The sequence below is a fragment of the Pseudopodoces humilis genome, chromosome 4 (assembly GCF_049639895.1).
Source record: "Pseudopodoces humilis isolate 2021_Gansu_Grassland_sample_001 chromosome 4, ASM4963989v1, whole genome shotgun sequence".
NCBI classification, from domain to species: domain Eukaryota; kingdom Metazoa; phylum Chordata; class Aves; order Passeriformes; family Paridae; genus Pseudopodoces; species Pseudopodoces humilis.
In genome coordinates, this window is record NC_142203.1 from 68,598,793 (window position 1) to 68,616,359 (window position 17,567).

Genomic DNA, 17,567 nt, shown 5'->3' on the forward strand with positions numbered 1-17,567 from the left:
CAGCAGAGTGGTTGGAACTAGTTGATCTTCAAGGTGCCTTTCCAACTTACGATTCTGTTAATTTGGGGAACCCACTCCTATGAAGGATGCCTCTCCCAGTGTATCACCTCTCTGGGAATGTGAGCTGCTCTCATCATCCCCTCTGCTGTCATCACTCTCAGAAGCTGCCGCTCCTGTGCGTGACTCTGCGTTCTCTACAGCGCGCTCCTCTCAGCGCCCACCACAGGGCGGGGGTCTCCTCTGTCGATTAATTAATTAGCTGATTAATTAAAACACCGCTTTCGCCGTTATGAGTGTGCCTCGCCTGACGGGAGGCGCGGTGGGGCCTCCCGTCCACAAGGGGGCGCTGTCGCCGCACGCCGCTCCCGCGGCGCCGCTCTAGCGCGGTCGGCGCCACGCGCGGCGCTTCCGGGAGCGACGGGCGCCGGGAGCCGCAGGTGGGACGGGACGGGAGCGGGGTCCGGGGGATGAAAAAGGGGCTGTGAGGGGCTGGGGGGGGGGGGGGCGGGAGGGGACACAAGGGTGGTGCCGGTGTGAGGTGGCGGACCGGGAGTCGGGGGTGCAGGGGAGGGGCTGGGTGTGTGTGAAGGGAGATGGGGGTGCCGAGAAGGCGCTAGGCAGCGCTGGCAGTCGGGAGGGAGCAGGACTCGGCTCCCGTTCAGGAGGGGATAGAAGGAGGTGAGTGGGGCAGTTGCCAGGACACGGAGGGAGACCAAGTAAAGTCAAGGCAGGCTGATGGAGGTTACTGCCGGGCGGGACGGGTGGGTGTGAGAGGTGTTGGGCCAGGGATGGGTGCTGGTAGGGAGTGGTGCCTGCCCGGGTAAAGCCTCTGGGGGCTGAGCCTGCCTGTCTTTCCCTCTAGGATGCAGCGGTGGCCAGTGGTGCTTTTCCTGGCCTGGGTTTGCTTTCTCTTTTTTGCTGGTATCGGGCTCTTCATGAGCGGCTTCCTGCTCACCCGGATCGAGCTCGCCAGTAGCAGTTCCTGCTCAGACCCACTCGTGCCTCCACCTTGGGAGAGGCAGAGCCTCCCGCCAGGCTCCTGCTGGGCTCCCCAACGCTTTTCCAAGGCCGTGCTCGTCATCATCGACGCCCTCCATTTTGAGTTTGCCCGCTTTGACCCTGCCAAGGCCAGCCCTCTGCCCTACGAGAACAAGCTGGGTGTCCTGCACCAGCTGGCCACCTCCCAGCCCCGCCATGCCCGGCTGTACCGCTTCCGAGCTGACCCCCCCACGGCCACCATGCAGCGCATCAAGGGGCTCACCACCGGCTCGCTGCCCACCTTCATCGATGTGGGCAGCAACTTTGCCTCCTACGCCATCCAGGAGGACAACCTGCTGGCACAGCTGGTGCAGAACGGTGAGTTCCTGGCCTTTAGCTCAGGCAGGGAAGTTTCAGGCTAGATGTAAAAAACCGTTTTCTTCATGGGCATAGGAACAGGTTGCCCAGGGAGATGGTGGAGTCACCATCCCTGAAGGTGCTTAAGAGGCTTCCAGATCTCGTGCTGAGTAGTGTGGTTTAAGGGTTTATAGTGGTGGGTGGATGATTGGATTGGATAGTTTTGAAGGTCTGTTCCAACCTTGATGATCCTGTGACTGGGGCTGTTTAGCCTGGAGAAGAGAAGGTTGTATAGAGACCTAGTATCAGCCTTCCAGTATTTGAAGGGGACCTACAGAGAAACTGGAAATTAATTCTTTGTCAGGAACGGTAGTGATAGAATGAGGAGCAATGGGTACAAATTGACAGAGGAGAAGTATAAGATATTAAGAAGAAATTCTTTACTATGAGGGTGGTGAGACATTGGAACAGGATCCCAGGGGAAGTTGCGGATGCCTCATCCCTGACAGTGTTTAAGGCCAGGTTAAATAAAGCCTTGAAAAATCAATCCCTTGAGTGGGAAGTGTCCATGCCCATGGGAAGGGGCTTGGAACTGGATGAGCTTTAAGGTCCCTTCCAGTCTCTCGACATTGTATGATTTTATGACTCTGTGTGGACAGGGCATGTGCAAACCTCTGCTCAGTTTAACCTGTATTCAAAACCTTGATTACTTTCACGATGGGAAGGGTACTACTTACAGCAGATCCACCCTGTGAGCTGATTCTTTTGCCCTGCTTAACGACAGTTACCTAAGGCAGGGCTGCCAGGGCGTCTCCAACTTGAGTTGGGAGTGAGAAGTAGCTGTGACCATGGCTTCAACTTCATCATCTTTGAAGATGAGAAAGCAGGTGATAAGTGGCCACGCCAATGGTGTTTGTCCCAAGGTCACCCCCAAGAATGCCTGTAGGAAGCCAAGGGCAGTCTGTCCTGCAGTATGAGGCATGTGACAGGGGAGGAGCCAGGTGTGTCAGGTGGTGCCAGGTGTGCTGTGAGGGTGTCCCTCAGGCAGCCAGCATGCCTGGGCAGCTGCCTGCAGCCATGAGGCAGCAACCTCATCCCATTTTCATTGTAGTTTGGTGCTGCTGGGGGGTGCTTAGTGTAGCTGTTATGGTGGGGTAATGGAGTAGAGGGAAGAGGACAGGCCACAGTGGTTTGTTAGCCAGAGAGACTTCCTCCCAATGCTCAGAGTGGGCTAAGGCAACATGACTTTGTGTGAGCAAAGGTGGGCAAATGCAGTAAATCATCTGAGGCAAAATGCACCAGTTGATCCTGTGCCAGAGTAGCAGTCTCAGAGAAAAGGGTTCCTCCTCCCAGGCTGAAGAACTCTCTGGAAACAGCTGGCTGGTGGCAGGGCAAGGAGAGGGAAGGCAGAGGGAAGAATCAGTGCTTTTGCCTTCTCTTTTCCATGTCTGGAACACCATCACCATTTTGTTTAAAATCCAGAGCTCAGGACTCCCATCTCCTACTCCATCACCTGCTGCCTTGCATTTTGCAGTGGGCTCACAGGCCTCAGGTGGGGCTTTGTCTGCTTCATGCTGCACCCCATGCACACACCTGTTGGTGGCTCAAGAGTTTTTCTGCAGGGGTGACAGGTCAGCAGTAAGTCCTGAGGTTATGCGGTGTGTTTGGTGTGGGGGGCACTCATGGGGTTAAGATGCTCGTGGACTGGTCCTTCGTGTATTCAAACTCTTTTATAGACATATGGTCTTTTTTTTAGTGAAAGTTTTAGTTTTGAGTGTGAGTTGTAGAGGAGCCATTGCTCCAGACTCTGACCTGGGTCTGCCCAGGCTCTTTGGATTGTTGTGGTAACACCATGACTCCGGAGGGCTCCATTTCTCATTGGTTCCTTTCTCTCTGGCTCAGGAAGGAGAGTGGTTTTCATGGGTGATGACACATGGGAAGGACTCTTCCCAAAGAAGTTTTTCCGTTCGTATTTCTTCCCTTCTTTTAATGTGAAGGATCTTCACACTGTGGATGATGGGATCCTGCAGCATCTCTATCCAACTGGTAAGCAGCTCTTTTCACCAGAACATGGATAAACCTTGGCCTAATGTGGGAGTCCTATTGCAAATTCGAGGTAGGGCTGAAGGATTTTTTCTGTTACAAAGCAGCACTGGGCAGTTATACACTGCTGCCCAAGGGTTACAGTGCTCTAGCTGGATTTCCACAGATAAGCCAGTTCTTGGAGCCCACAGACCATTTCTGTAGATACATTTCCTCTGTCTGGGACAGAATTCAGCTTTTTGAGATTAGATTAGACTTCTACATTTATCTTACAAAATACATTGGTGGGATGGAGACAGAGGAGCAGCTTACCTTTGACACGTGGCTGCCTAGGGAGGCACACAATGCTCTGGGGAAAATGCAAGTTAGGAGGCCGAGACACAGCACTGTTCTCAACAAGGCATTAGTGCTTCCTAGTCATGGGAAGAAGATGAAACATGAAGTTGGTTTGTGATTTTTAGGTGATTTCCACCTCCCTGAGGTCCTGGGACCAATTGAAATGCTCTTTCATTTTTGTGTGTATGAATCTAAGCAAATCAGGGGTGCAGTGGCCTCTCACAGACAAGTCTGTGTGCCTTGCATGGGAGCTGCAGTTCATCATTTAACTTCAGATATGTTGGTTTTCATGTGTCAAGGCCCTGAAGCAGAGGGGAGAGGTCAGGGTAGCTTTCTAACTGGGGACTGTGTTGGTGTGTCACTCCCATGTCCTGGGTGGGATGCAGAGGGGCATGTTGATGGGTCCAACCTGAAATACCTCCAGGGCAGGATGGCAGTTCTGGGTTTTCCTTTTTCTGAGAATTCTTTTTACCTCAGTCTGTCGCATTTTGAGGTAAGTTCAAGATGACTTGGATGACATTGTGCTGTTCTCCTCCTGAGGGATGAAGAAAAAAAAACAGGGATCCTAGGATGTTTGCCAGGCTTTGAGGTCCTTGTGCCATTGCACCCAGGAACCTCTGGCCAAGACTATGCCTTACTTAAAACCTGCATCAAATTCCTCAAGAGCTGGCAGTGACAGTGGCAAGAGGTGAAGAAACAGCAGAGGCACCCAGGAAATTTTGGCAGGAGGATCTAGGCTTAGAATTCCAGGGTGGTGCATGCTAAGTTTGCTTTTGTTCTGCAGTGGACAGTGGTGAATGGGATGTGCTGATTGCTCATTTCCTCGGCGTGGACCACTGTGGGCACAAACACGGACCCGACCATCCCGAGATGGCAAAGAAGCTCACCCAGATGAATGAGATGCTCAGGTGATGAGTGTGGTGCTGGGGAGTTGCTAGCTGCCTCTTCCTTCAGCCAGACTGGCAGGATCGTCCCAGGGAATTGACAGATGTAGAGGGCAGCAGGGAATGCTTACTCAGCATGTTAACATGGAAAACAGCTTTTGCCAGGAGCAGCTGGATCCCCAGCTATGGGCAGCATTGCTTGCATAGATGAGTGTTGAGAGGTTTGGTTTCATAAGTAAGACTGCCTTCAGGTCTTGGTTCTCTATCAAACTGTGAGATGATAGTGCAGCTGGAGAGCAACGGAGCCTTCCTCTTTCCATCTTTAATATGGAGATTGTCCCAGTGAGGTCTGGCTAATGTTTGAGAAGCAGATGGAGGACCTTGGCTAGGGAGTGAGTGCTGCTGCATTTACCACACAGACCCATGAGCTGTACCTTTGAGTCAGAGGGCAGGATGAGATCCAGAAATTTCAGTCATGCAGATGTGTTTCAGCCTAAAATGCTGCAGCTTTTGATTCTTAGGACTGCTTTAAGTTTTGCTGCTAGAAGGAATTGGTAATTTTCCCTGCTGTATCTGAGAGCATAGGATATACTGTGTCCTACCTACTGCATCCTTCAGGGACTAATCCCTGCTTTTTTCCTTTGAAGTGGGAGATGGCTCACATAACATGATACATGACCCAAATAGAAGCAGCCTAAAGTTTGTTTTTGTCAGAAACCTTTCTTCTGAATTGCATTTTGTCAAGATCTGTGAAGGCATTTTTGCTGGAGACCCAAGCAGGATTGGTCCACTCTGTCTTAGAGCTCTGAATTTTCAGTTTGGCTTTAAAGCAACAATTTAAAACACCCTGGTCCCTGGCTTGTTGCAGTTCTGCATCAGCATTTAGTTATGCTCATATCCTTTTGTTGGCTTCACCTCTGTGGTGCAGGCTTGCTGGGGAGATGTCCTCTTCCACGACAGTGGAAGCTAGTGGGGCCCTTACCCAGGGAGGAGTTGACTTTCCTTATCTTGGTGACAGGTCCTTGGTGGATCACCTGGGAAATGATACTCTTCTTCTGGTGGCTGGGGATCACGGCATGACAGAAACTGGAGACCATGGTGGCGACAGCGAGAAGGAAGTTAACGCAGCACTGTTTGTATATAGCAGGACACCCCTGTTTGGCAGTGGCCCTCCAGAGGTGAGAAGCTGACTCTTAGCTATCCGTGCCTGAGCTGGTGCCTGAAAACTGCATCCTAGGATTACCGAGAGTAACAGTTTGACTGGGATTTTTTAGACTGAGAGGTATGGGGAGTACAGCACACTGTCATAGAATCGTGGAATGAGCTGAGTTGGAAGGGATGCATCAGGATCATCAAGTCTAACTCCTGGCCCTGCACAGGACACCCCAGGGGTCACACTGTGCTCCTAAGAACATTGTCCAAACACATCTTGAACTCTGTCAGGCTTGATGCAGTGACCACTTCCCTGTTGCAGTGCCTGACCATCCCCTTTTCCTACTAGCCAGCCTGAATCTCTCATGACACAACTTCAGTCAATTCCCTCAGATCCTGTCACTGGTCACCAGAGAGAAGAGATCAGTGCCTGATCCTCTTCTTCCCCTCATCAGGATATTGAAGACCACCAGGAGGTCTCCCCGTAGTCTCCTCCTGGCTGATCAGAGCAAATTACGTCAGCCGCTTCTCACACGGCTTCCCCTCCAGACACTTCATCAACCTCCTGGCTGTCATTTGGATGCTTCCGAAAAGCCCAAAGTCTTTCTTACATTTTGATGCCTAAAACTACCCCTGGCATTTGAGGCCACCCCAGTGTAGAGCAGAGCAGGACAATCCCCTCCCTTGCCTAGCTGGCGATGCTAGGCAGCCAGGACCTCCAGGTCTCTTTCCATGGTGCTGCTTTCCAGCCTTTTCACCTTGATTGAGAGGAGTTGGGGTTCTGTCACCTTGTCTTGAGAGGGCAGTGGAAGGGCTGACACAGGATGCAGAGGACTGAAGTGTTTGGAATGCATGTTCAGGTCACTACTGCTGTGAGAGGTGCTTGTGTGGAGCCAGGTGAGCTGTTGGACAGCCAGTGCCTTCCCCATCAACCTGCAGCTTCCCGCAGATATGCTTCTCACAATAAGACCCTGGGAGAGAGCAGAGCTGTTCTGCTGCCTGGATTCACCTTTGAACAGGGATGTCTTCCCCACTGTCCTCTCACATGAGTGAAAAGCTGCATTGCTGTGTTCTCTCTGAATTTCTGATTCCTCCCATGTCTCTCCAGGAGCCTGAGACCGTTCCCCAAGTGAACCTGGTGCCCACTGTGGCCCTGCTGCTGGGAGTGCCCATCCCCTACAGTAATATTGGGGAGGTGATGGCTGAGCTGTTTGCTGGGGACGGTGATGCTGTGTCTGCAGCCTTGCAGCAGCTCTCAGTGTATCACATCAATGCCAAGCAGGTACGGCCTGTGGTAGGCCTCTCCTTTGACTAGAGGGGAAAAGGAACAGGCTTTTAAGCACAAACCTCTTCTGTTAGGTGGAGGTGAGATGGTGACATCTTCATTGGGAACTTAGTTTGAAGCATTACATCCTTGCAGTATTTGCTCCAGTAAAAGACAGCCCCATTTTCCCTAAAGAGAAATGAGAGCCACCTGTTTAGTGCTGTGGTATGGAAAATACTGTCTGGGAAGGTGGAGAGTGGTTGGACCCAGATGGTCAGAAGTGGATTAGGTAATAGGGGACCCTGGTTTCTCAAGTCTGAAGATGACACAGAGGCAAGTCATGACTGGAGATTTGAAAGTAAAAGTGGAGATTTTGACACTGTCTTAGTTTTGAAGGAGATGCAGTGTTAACAAAAAACACTGCATCTCAGTGAAAGAAGGAAAACAGTAATGAAAGATCAAATAAAAAAAATTACCGTGTAACAGGTAATACTAAAGTAAGATACTAAAGGAACAATTTACATGAAGTGCAACAAAATACAGAACCCCAGGAGCAGATTGACAAAATTAGAACGAGAGTCTCTACATCATGTATAAAAGAAGCCTAGGCAGTGGAGCAGGCTAAGGGAGAGCCTCTATGGATGATTTGAGGGCCAACTGTTGTGGCTCTGGTCATGGTACAAAGCCAGATTTGCCACAGGCATTGCAATACATGTATCTTAGCTAAGGGCCAGTCTGCCTTTGAGGGACTCTGGATTGCTGGGAGCACAGGAATAACTCCTCCAGTGCCCAACCAGCTCCTTGGAGTGCCAGTTGGACACCACTGGTGCAAGCCAGTGAGGAGCTGGAGAGAATGATTGCTAATGGGAAGACAGGAATTACAGACCTCTGTAATTATAGAGCAGCAGAGTGCTCTGACATTTAAAGATCGTGGTGTGTATTGGTGTCCATTAATCACTGAGGATATCAATCATCACTGGTTAGGAATTAGCGTTATCAAGTCGTGCCTGTTTAAATATTTTCACTCATTGTTTGAGGAGGTTTCTGGCTCGATAATGATGGTGTTGAAGAAGCTGTGGCATTCCAGGGAGGCCTGTGAGAGAGCTAGTGCACACATCTGCTATCCATGGGCAGAGGGAGACTGATTCTGACTATGCTCTGAGGCAAGTGGAAGGTGTGTGAAGTTACAGTGCATTTCAGGACTGGAGCAGATCTACACTGCTAAGCTGATGGATGTGTGTGCAGATGGTCTGCCCTGCTAATGCCCCTGTAAGAATTCTTTTATGACTTTGGGATTGTTCATATCCTGTTGAAGTAGAAGCAAAAAGAATGAGCTTTCCTTAAGATATGGTGCAGTGTATTAATGTGCTAATATTGAAGAAAAGGAAGCAGTTTGATTTCATCCACTATAAGTATTTTAAAGTGATGTTTTTCCTCAGACAAAACTGTAAAACTTAACATGGAATGCAGATTAACAAGTCATTAATAGTAATGACTTGACCTTCTGGAGGGCATTTTGCCTTACTGCTGCCAAAGACTATAAAAGCCCTTAGTGATGCACAGCATTAGCAGAGGTGTAGCTGCAGGAGTCATTGTGGCTGTTGTTATGGATGCATTGCTTGAGAGGGATGTCAGTTTGCCAGAGAGATGGAGTTTCCTGATGGGGACATCCTGGATTTGTGTGACCAGCCCTGGGTGATGTGGCTGGGGACAGGTATGCCCTGGCAGGGTTTGGTATATTGAGATTGTTGCCATTATGAAGGGGCAGTGTGAAGCAGTGAATCCTGTTCCATTTTCCCAGTGCTGCTGTCTGATCTTGTGTATTCTCTCCTGTAGGTGGATCGCTTCCTGCAGTCATACTCACTGGTGGCTCAGGACCTGCCAGCAGAGCAGCTCCAGCACCTGCAGGAGCTCTTCTCCAGTGCTGTCGAGGAGCACACGCAGCTCCTGACCCACGTGCAGGGGATGACGGTGCCTCCAGAGCTCGAGCCGAGGCTGGGAAGCCTCATCAGTCGCTTCCAGCGCTACCTGCGGGAGGCACGGGCCGTGTGCACCCAGTCCTGGGCCCGCTTCCACCCCCTGCGTATGGTGGGGGGCTGCATCCTTATTGCTTCCTCCTGCTTGCTTTGCTACATGGCCTCAGAGCTGGCCGTGTCCTCACAATCCTTCTGTCGCAGCTGCCTCCTGTACCCACTCTTCTGGGGCCCTGTGGGGGCTGCTCTGCTGTGGCTGGTCTATGTTTTCAACCAGGAGGGGCTGGATCTGCTCCTGGTGTTGTCGTGGGCAGCTGCTGCTTCTCAGCTGGGTTTTTTCTGGCACTGGTGGGGCCAGCATCTCAAGAGAGCCCATTTGACAGGCAGTCAGCTACCCTTGGCCAGTGGTGGCCTGAGGCAGAGGCTGCGAGCATGGCTGGGGCTGGCCTTCCCCATGGGCATTCTTTTCTTCCGCTGTGGAGCTATGTTCTCTGACAGCTTTGTTGTGGCTGAGGCACGGGTGGCCCCGTTCCTGCTGGCCTCACTGGTGATGTTGCTAGTAGGGAAGCTCCACTGGGATGGTCGCCTGACTGTTCCAGAAGGTCCCAAGCAGCAGCTCCTTGGCTTTTCTTCTTACCGGAAAGAGATCTGGTACCTTCTGTGCCTCGTGGGCGTGCTCCTGGTCTGCGTGCGCCTCTCCAGTTTCTTCCACCAGTGCCGCGAAGAAATCCCTCAGTGCCGGCCCTCTGTTTTCCTCTCCCCGCTTGCCAGCCTGAGAAACACACGGGCCAAGAACCTCTTCTACCTCCTGTGCGTGGCCTTGCTGGCTGGGCTGGTGTATGCAGTGCAGAGCTGGCTAAGGCACTACGGCAACCTGAACAGCTCGGACCCCCTCGTGCTCTTCGTGCGCTGGGGTTTCCCACTGGTAGTCCTCTGCATTGCCTGCTACTGGGCTGTTGCCTCCAGTGCTGATGACTCTCTTGGCAAACTGCAGGAGCTGGTGCAGGTTGCAATTGTTGTCTTTCCCAGAGCTGTCTATGGCCTAGCATCCATGGGACTGCTGCTCCTGCTGGGCAATCCCATGACGGTGTTTGCAAAGGACACACGGGAGTCGGCAGGATCCATCGTCACTCCCTACCTGGGGGTCCCTGGCTCCGAAGTCGACTTCCTCCACGTCATCCCTCAGATCTACAAGAGGATGCAGGAGTCTCAGAAGAGCCGGCTGGAGCGGGGCAGCTGCAGGGCCACCATTGCAGCGTACGGGCTGGGCAGCGTGTACTCAGCAGCCCTGGTCATAGCTCTCACTCTCCTGGGCTTCCTCTTGATGCTTCTGCACAGCGAGCGGCTGAGCTTTGCCTTCCTGCTCCTCTTCGTGGAGGCCTTTGTGCTGCTGCATATCCACACATGTGCCAGAGGCCTTGCTGGAGATGCTGGTGAGTCTAGGCTCAGTAGAGCAACCACTGGATGTGTGACCTGGGCCGCACCTGCAGTGACTTTGCCTTAATTCCAGTGGGAGAAGCAGGATCTAGTTTCTAGTCTTGGGAAATGATGGTGCACTGATCCTCAGGGTACTTAAATCCTCTAGTAGAAGAAAGATGCATGCAGCATGCATGTGAATGTGGGAGGAGGAGGAGGAGTGTCTTGGGTCAGGGAAAGGAGCTCTCTTCTTCCCAGGGTGTGAACAGTCACCAAACCCCACTGGTGCTGACAGAGTGCAGTAGCAAGGCTACTACCAGCAGAGGGAATGTTGGCCCCTTGCTGTATCTGTAGGGAGAGTTGGATTGTTTCCTGTCTCATAAAAGAGCCAACATGGAAAGGGAACCTGGAAAAAAGGTCACTAGGCTTTTTTTGACTATGGATCTGTCTTGTTCCTTGATGCTGACATCCCCACCCCCTCTGTTTTTGTCTTTTATTCTCTCAGAGCTGTTTTCAGTGCCGTGGTATGCAGTCATCTCCTGGCTCCTTGCTGCTTCACAGTTCTTCTATTCCACAGGCCACCAGCCTATCTTCCCAGCCATCCACTGGAATGCAGCCTTTGTTGGCTTCCACCTTGACCACAGCACAAACCTCCTGCCTGCTGTCCTTGTGGGCGCCAACACCTTTGCCTCCCATATCCTCTTTGCAGGTAAATCAATTTCTTCCTGGGCTGTGGAGCCCAAGCAGACACAGCTCACTGCAATGCCTTGCCTGGGGGCTCTACAGGTTGAGCACGAGGCAATAAAAAAGGCTCCAGCACCAGCTGAGCAACAACATCCTCGCTGTTCCCACTGTGGGGCCACAGCAGCCTGGCCTGGAGCTGGATTTTGTGCTTCCTGCACGTCCAGGGCAGGATGGCAGAGCCTGGACTGCTCCTCACCTCCTGGGCTCCGATAACTTTTTGTGCCTTTGTCCTTGAGGTAGTTGGTTGCCCGCTGCTCCTGCTGTGGCCCTTTGTGTGTGAGATGTCCAACTCACAGAGGAAGAAGCCCAAGAAGGAGTCCCAGGAGGAGCTGCAGGAGGTGGAGGAGCACATGATGGAAATGAGGCTGCGGGAGTCTCCAAAGGAGTTTTCCACTGCTCTGTTGCGGCTGGGATTGAAGTACCTCTTTGTCCTTGGGGCACAGGTACGGGCAGAGGCAGGGTGGCTGTAGGAAAAATAGGAATTTCTAGGAGGAAATTGGTGTGCTGTGATAACTGTGGGGCTCTCTGATGAGAGAAAGAGGTCAGCCAAGACAGACAGGCCCAGGGCTGGAGTGTCTGGGTGCAGGTAGAAGAGCAAGTCCCTTCTCAGCCATGCCATTTGCTCTGTGCTTCAGGACAGGCTCCAGCATGGAAATGCCATACAGATTAGGATGCTTTTCATACCCATATGCCCAGAGTGGGAATGTCTGCTTGGGAACTGCAGGGTTGTAATCCTACTCCCTGTCTTCCTTAGCATTCCTATCTCACACCAGCTCTGGTTTTCATGTGTGCTGTGATGATATAGGGAACTAAACACCGGAAACTTTAATCCTGTGAAAGAAGTGAATAGTTTTCTGGGATTTATCTCTTCAAATCATTCTTCTGTGTTGTCAGACCAGAGACAGTGCAAAGGGCAAGCCCTGGAGCAGGAGAGCAGCAACACCCCTCTCAGTGAAATAGTGGGTCAGTTAGCTCATGGTGTGAGCCCTCTCCTGTGCTGCCCCAGCCTGGCCCCACAAGGGACTGCGTGTACCCCAAGCTCCTTGTTCCCTGACTTGAGGACATGAAGGAAGGAAGTCCTCTTTAGGATGCTCATTCCTGACGTGTGCTATGCCAGCCTCTCAGGCACGTGCAGTTTAGTACCACCTTCAGATTTGAACTTAGTGCCCAGGAGGTCTCTCCGGAGTCACCTGTAACTTGTTTTTCCTGATCTTTCCCACAGCTTCTGGCCTGTGTTTGTGCAGCTATGATCCTCAGGAGACACCTCATGGTTTGGAAGGTCTTTGCCCCAAAGTAAGTCCCAGGAGTTGCTCTGATGCTGGGTTAAGACTCACATCCCTGACACCTTGACTAGAGTTCACAGACAGTAATGTTGGAAGAGACCCTGTGATTGATCTTCTGACTCATTACCTAGTAGTAGTGGTTGTAGGAATGTCCCTAGCTAATTCCTGCTTGAAATTCAGAAGCTAGACTTGAACTAGAGCCTAGAAGTTTCTCTTCATCTTAACTTCCAAGGACACAGAGAGCCCACCTGGAAGCTGAGAATGTTGTAGTCAGAGAGCCAAAAATAAGGATACCAGACCAGAAGTAATAAAATCAGAAATGCTGAAACAGCAAACCTTTGAACTAGTTGGTGTGAAGGGTGACCTCAGCCTCTGAGGGATTCACAATACCACCTAAGTCAACAGGTCCTGAGTGGCCTCTAAACCAGACGAGGGCTTGGCTTATAGGTTTCCAGCAGCAACTGCTGGGGAGTAAATGTAATTCAGGTTTTAGGATGTGGGATGCTACCAGGCTCTCATTGTCAGGAAAATCAGTCAGCTGGAGGGTAGCAGCCTGTTTCTGTAGTCATGCTGACTGTTGCATCCTTAACTGCATCTGTTGTACCTGTAGGTTCCTCTTTGAGTCGCTGGGCTTTGTGGTGAGCAGCATCTGCCTCTTGCTGGGGATCTCCCTGGTGATGCGTGTGGACTGTGCCGTCAGCACCTGGTTCAGCCAGCTTCGGCTGAGGTAGCCCTGGGGGCGTGAGGAACCTGACCTGCTCGTCGGCCGAGGCTGTGGTTGTCTCCTTGCCTCCCTCGGGCTGGGAGGGATACACAAGCCGCCCGCAAATGAGTGCCTGCCGACAGCAGTCAGGGATTATCCCCAGCTCCCTGCCTCTGTGCTGAACAAAAGGACTGAAGCCAACTGTTCCTGGCTCACGGGGATGGTGTTTCTCAGCAAGGGAGGTCAGAGCTCTCACTGGGCCTTTGCTGGCAGCAGGAGGACTCTGCTGCAGGAGCCCAAGAAGCAAGAGTTCTGAAGTGCTGGAGAAACACCAGTGGGGATCTTGCTGCTACTTTCCTGACACCTGCCACAATGTGTCACATCTGGTAGGCTTCGGTGGCCAGCAAGGTGTCACCTTGATTGTGCGAAGACTCGCGGGATGGGGCCTGCTGAGGAGGGGAGAGGAGATAGGAAGGGGAGGGAATGTCCCACAGCCGCCACTTGTTTTCACATGCTCAGTTTTCACGCTGGCATCACACTGCACATGGTTCCATGCAGATGGTTCCTGGAGCCTTGGTGGCAGCTACCCCTCTGTAAAATCAGTCAGCTCTGTAGTTAAGCCTCTCTTGCCATACACTCAATCCCAGTTTCCTGGGGAAAACCGCCTGTGAGTTGCAGTGGGGAGCACTCTGGGCTGCCTTGTACAGCAGGCTTAGCTTGGGCCAGCAGTAGCAAGGACAGCTGTGTGCATGATCAAGAAATTCTCCACTTCTGTTCACAGCCTGGCAGGGTCCCTGTGGACTGGGTGGTAGCAGCCAAGACTCTTGATCTCTTCCTGGGTGTGTGCTGCTGGATGCTGGCTGTTGGCTGTGATCAGTTAAGATGAGGAGGATGTAGTGACAGAATATGGGCTCACACCCATACTGGCCTGGCCAGCAGGAAAGTGGAACCTGGAGTAGCTGTCCCAGCTGCAGAAGTAGCCCTGGTATGAGCTTCAGAGCTTGGGAGTAGCTACTTGAAAGCCTGGAGCAGGCACCTGTTCTTCTGGGAAGTGGTTTAACTTACTGGTGTCTGTGTGTGTGCTGGGTGCTATGGACCAGGTGCAGCCAGTCACATCCATGATCCCTATGTTTGGGGCTTGTTTCCCTCTTGGCCTTGGCATTCTCTGTGAGACTTCATGCCACAAGTAAGCTATGCCAAACATACCCTTGACTGCTCACAGTCAGGAGACAAGGTGTTTCTTTCTTTATGGGCATAGGTAGAGTGTGGTTACCATAGTGCCTGGCCACATCCTAGCTCAGTTCCTCCTGCAGTGTCAGTTGGAGCTGGGATTCCTTACTGCCCTGAACCACTGTGTGGCATTACTTGGTGCTATGAAACTTTTTGTCTCTTTCCTGTCTGGAAAGAACCAAGGAGTAGTTGCCTGGGATTTCTGCAATGATATTTGCCTGATCCCATTAATTTTTAACTCATGCACCATGACTAACCCTGTTTGAGTCCCTTGCTGCAGACTGTTAGCATAGCTCCAGGCTCTTCCTCTCCTCTGCCCTGCAGAGTCCCAGGGAAAGTCTCATTATTTCATTTCTTGCCATTTTTCCCAAGTGCCCAGTTACTGTGGCTCTTGAGGGCAGGTGGAATTTTGTATTTTACCCCTGAAAAATGCTTGCTCAGGTGTTCAGATGCAATTCCAGGGAGGCTTAAACTGTTCTAATATTGGGTTTCCATTGCCTGTCCTGTTCCTGATCTGCTGGCTGTGCTCTACTACCTCAGCCTCTCATGTCCTCTGCTCTGTGGTCCTGCTCAGTTTCACCTGACACAACCAGGGACTGGTTTGTAGCTGGCATCACACCCAGGCCTGCTTTACTGCCTGGATGCACAACACCAGTACTAGGACCAGGAAGGCGTAGTGGCAAACAGTGAGGGAAACTGGAAGCTACAGGAACGCATCAGCTCACAATTAAAATGGACTTAGGCAGCCACATCCTTAAAAATAGGTTATTTGCTGAAAGCTGATTTCCTGGTGGCCATATGCTTCTGAAGGAATGAGGGGTGTGTTGATACGGGGAGGAGGAAGGGGGTAAAGGTAGCCATTACCCAGTAAATTTTCATTTAATGTGAGGTTAATCTGGATAACACATGTTGCTAAACCCCAAGGCTGGTGCTCAAATTGGTCTTATAACCTCAGAACGTGGTCAGGAGGTTTCTGCCTGCCTGTATTTGTGGTGGCAGAAGTCCCTGTGGCCACTGATATTGTAGGACTGGCCCCTGACATCCCTGCAGCTGCCACCCAGGCCCCTTGGCTTCCATCTCTGGGACTTGATCCTCTTTTCACTGCTCACTCCAGTGCAGCTGAGCATTCCCATGCCCACTGTTCATGGTTGGAACACTCACACAGGGCTTGGGCATCCTCTCCTCTCCCCTCCATGCCACCCCTCTGCCCTGTGGGCTCATGGTCCCGGGAGACCAGGGAGAGCAGAGGGAACAGCAGAGCTGTAGCGTCTTGAAGGGACACACTTATCTCGCCAGAGACTAAACAAAACTTGCAGTAGAAGAGCTGCAGGTACATCCTTGTCATTGCAGAGATGCCACGGAGTGCTGGCTGCTCAGACACAGCAGACTGGCTGTTACACCAAAGATTTCAGATCCATGAAGATGAGTTTTCTAAGGGCTGGAGGCACTCTTGCTTCTTTTAATTGACTGTTTCAGTTTTTGTCAGCCTTCTTCAGTTGCTCTCACACTGATTGATTGGCTGCCGTTCTTCTGAGCATGCTGGGGATTACAAAGTTAATGCCAGTCTAAGGCCTGGCGACCTTGGAAGCAGGTCATGCTGCTGATGCTAGAGCAGATGGGGCTGTGTTTGCTGATTTAAAACCCCAGGAGGGGGTTGCCTCCTAGTCCAAACCAAGGCTCTTTGGGAAATCTGTGTGCTGGGGCGTAGGTTTTTGCCCCACATCCCTCCGAAGAGGTTGTCATAGGGCCCTGCTTGGCTCTCTTTAGGTGAGTTATTCTAGGTGGTTTATTTCTGGTCCCTGTGTCCCTGGGCTGAGTGTTACAGGGCACAGAGTGCTCACCTGAAAAGTTTTCATCCTGCACGCCACAATCTTTCTGCACTTTGGGCTTTGCAAGTGTTGTGCATGTGTTTCTTGGCAGGGGAGAGTCATTGGGAAACTTCCCTGGCTGAGGCCCATGGTCTGTCCCATGGTCCTGGCACAGAACAAAAATTCAGTTGTGTCTCTTTTTTGCCTAGAAAATAGTGACCAAAAGCTGCAGCCACTGTGAAAAATTGTGAGTGTTGGGAGCACCTGCAGCTCTGGGCCGTGGGGCTAACGCAGATCCCAAGGGATGGCACTTTTGGGGAGCCCAGGGCTTGCTCACGCTCTGTTCCCACAGCCATTCCTCTGTCTCATCTCTCTCTGGCTTTCCCTCAACTCTTCAGGCTGCTTTTTTATGCCAAGGCACAGTCCCAGTCTCAGTGTGCATGTCCTCCCTTCCCCTCAGGAAGCAGCAATGCAGGCTGGGGAGCCCTGCTCTCTCCTCTGAACCCTGACTCAGTGCACCACGTGGCTTGGAGCAAGATGATAGTTTTATTTTTTATTAACCTCTTTGTACCTCAGTCCCTCATTTGGGGAAAAAAACAAAACCGGGGATGGACCCAGTTGTGGAAAGCAACCTGGGAGCTCTGCATGCAGTGTGGTGCTACACTTTCCTGGGTATCTACATATGTGTCTGCCAATGCTTTCATTCACATCCAGCAGCTATACCTGGAAGGTGGAAGCGATGCTCAAGTCTCTGCTGGGAAGCAGAGCTTTTTTTCCTTTCAAAAACCCCTCCAAAACAGGCAAGTTGGCTGTGCTCATTCACCTGGCACCCTGGGGACCGAACGACCAACCCCATGAGGCAGCCAGGGAGGGCTCGCTCCTTTGTTAAATTAATCAATTAATCGGGATGGGGGGGGGCGGGCGGGCGTGTGTGATTTGCTGTCCGAGGGTGGCACGGGGCTCTGGGCAGCTGTGAAAATTATGTCTGCAAATAAAACGGTGAGAGAGCCAAGGAGAGCTTTGTCGTTTCCTTCTATCCCTCTCCCCATCCCGTCTGGAGGTCTCCTTCATGGGGATCCTCTTTTACAATTTTCTCCTGAGGGGAAATGGAGGGTTAGGCACTGATCTCTTCTCTGCAGAAACCAGCAACAGGACCCAAGGAAATGGCCTTAACCTCTGTCAGGGGAGGTTTAGGTTGAATTGTGATCCAGGACTCTCGAGGCTTAGGAAAAGGCGCTTCTCCGAGAGAGTGATCAGGCACTGGAACAGGCTCGCCAGGCTAGGGGTTACAGCTACAAGCCTGCCGGAGTTCAAGAAACGTGTGGGCAGCGCACACGGTGTGGTTTTTGTGGGGTCCTGCGTGGAGCCAGGGGTTGGATTCGGTGACCTGATGGGT

At 51.8% G+C, this 17,567-nt stretch overlaps 1 protein-coding gene across 4 annotated transcripts; it reads left to right on the plus strand.

The window, feature by feature from the left end:
- The first annotated feature begins 313 nt into the window (after nt 1–313).
- Nucleotides 314–16,526, plus strand: PIGO (phosphatidylinositol glycan anchor biosynthesis class O). 4 transcript variants are annotated; one of them, XM_005528022.3, is made up of 11 exons: nt 314–437; nt 863–1,356; nt 3,238–3,381; nt 4,499–4,622; nt 5,617–5,776; nt 6,859–7,032; nt 8,851–10,420; nt 10,909–11,112; nt 11,388–11,590; nt 12,370–12,440; nt 13,041–16,526. In XM_005528022.3, exons 2-11 carry the CDS (start codon nt 864–866, stop codon nt 13,159–13,161), a joined length of 3,264 nt encoding a protein of 1,087 aa, XP_005528079.1. In that variant the 5' UTR covers nt 314–437; nt 863; the 3' UTR covers nt 13,162–16,526. The 4 variants fall into 4 exon arrangements, with proteins under 4 accessions (XP_005528079.1, XP_087910408.1, XP_014112471.1 ...); XM_088054282.1 differs by having other exon boundaries at nt 10,981–11,112; XM_088054281.1 differs by lacking the exon at nt 314–437 and adding an exon at nt 595–678.
- The last annotated feature ends 1,041 nt before the right edge of the window (nt 16,527–17,567 follow it).

Bases quoted from the DNA above. Each gene is read 5' to 3' on its own strand.
- PIGO (XM_005528022.3), top strand. From the start codon at position 864: ATGCAGCGGTGGCCAGTGGTGCTTTTCCTGGCCTGGGTTTGCTTTCTC. The intron at 10,421-10,908 runs GTGAGTCTAGGC...TTATTCTCTCAG, and splicing joins AGGCCTTGCTGGAGATGCTG to AGCTGTTTTCAGTGCCGTGG. The intron at 11,113-11,387 runs GTAAATCAATTT...TCCTTGAGGTAG, and splicing joins CTCCCATATCCTCTTTGCAG to TTGGTTGCCCGCTGCTCCTG.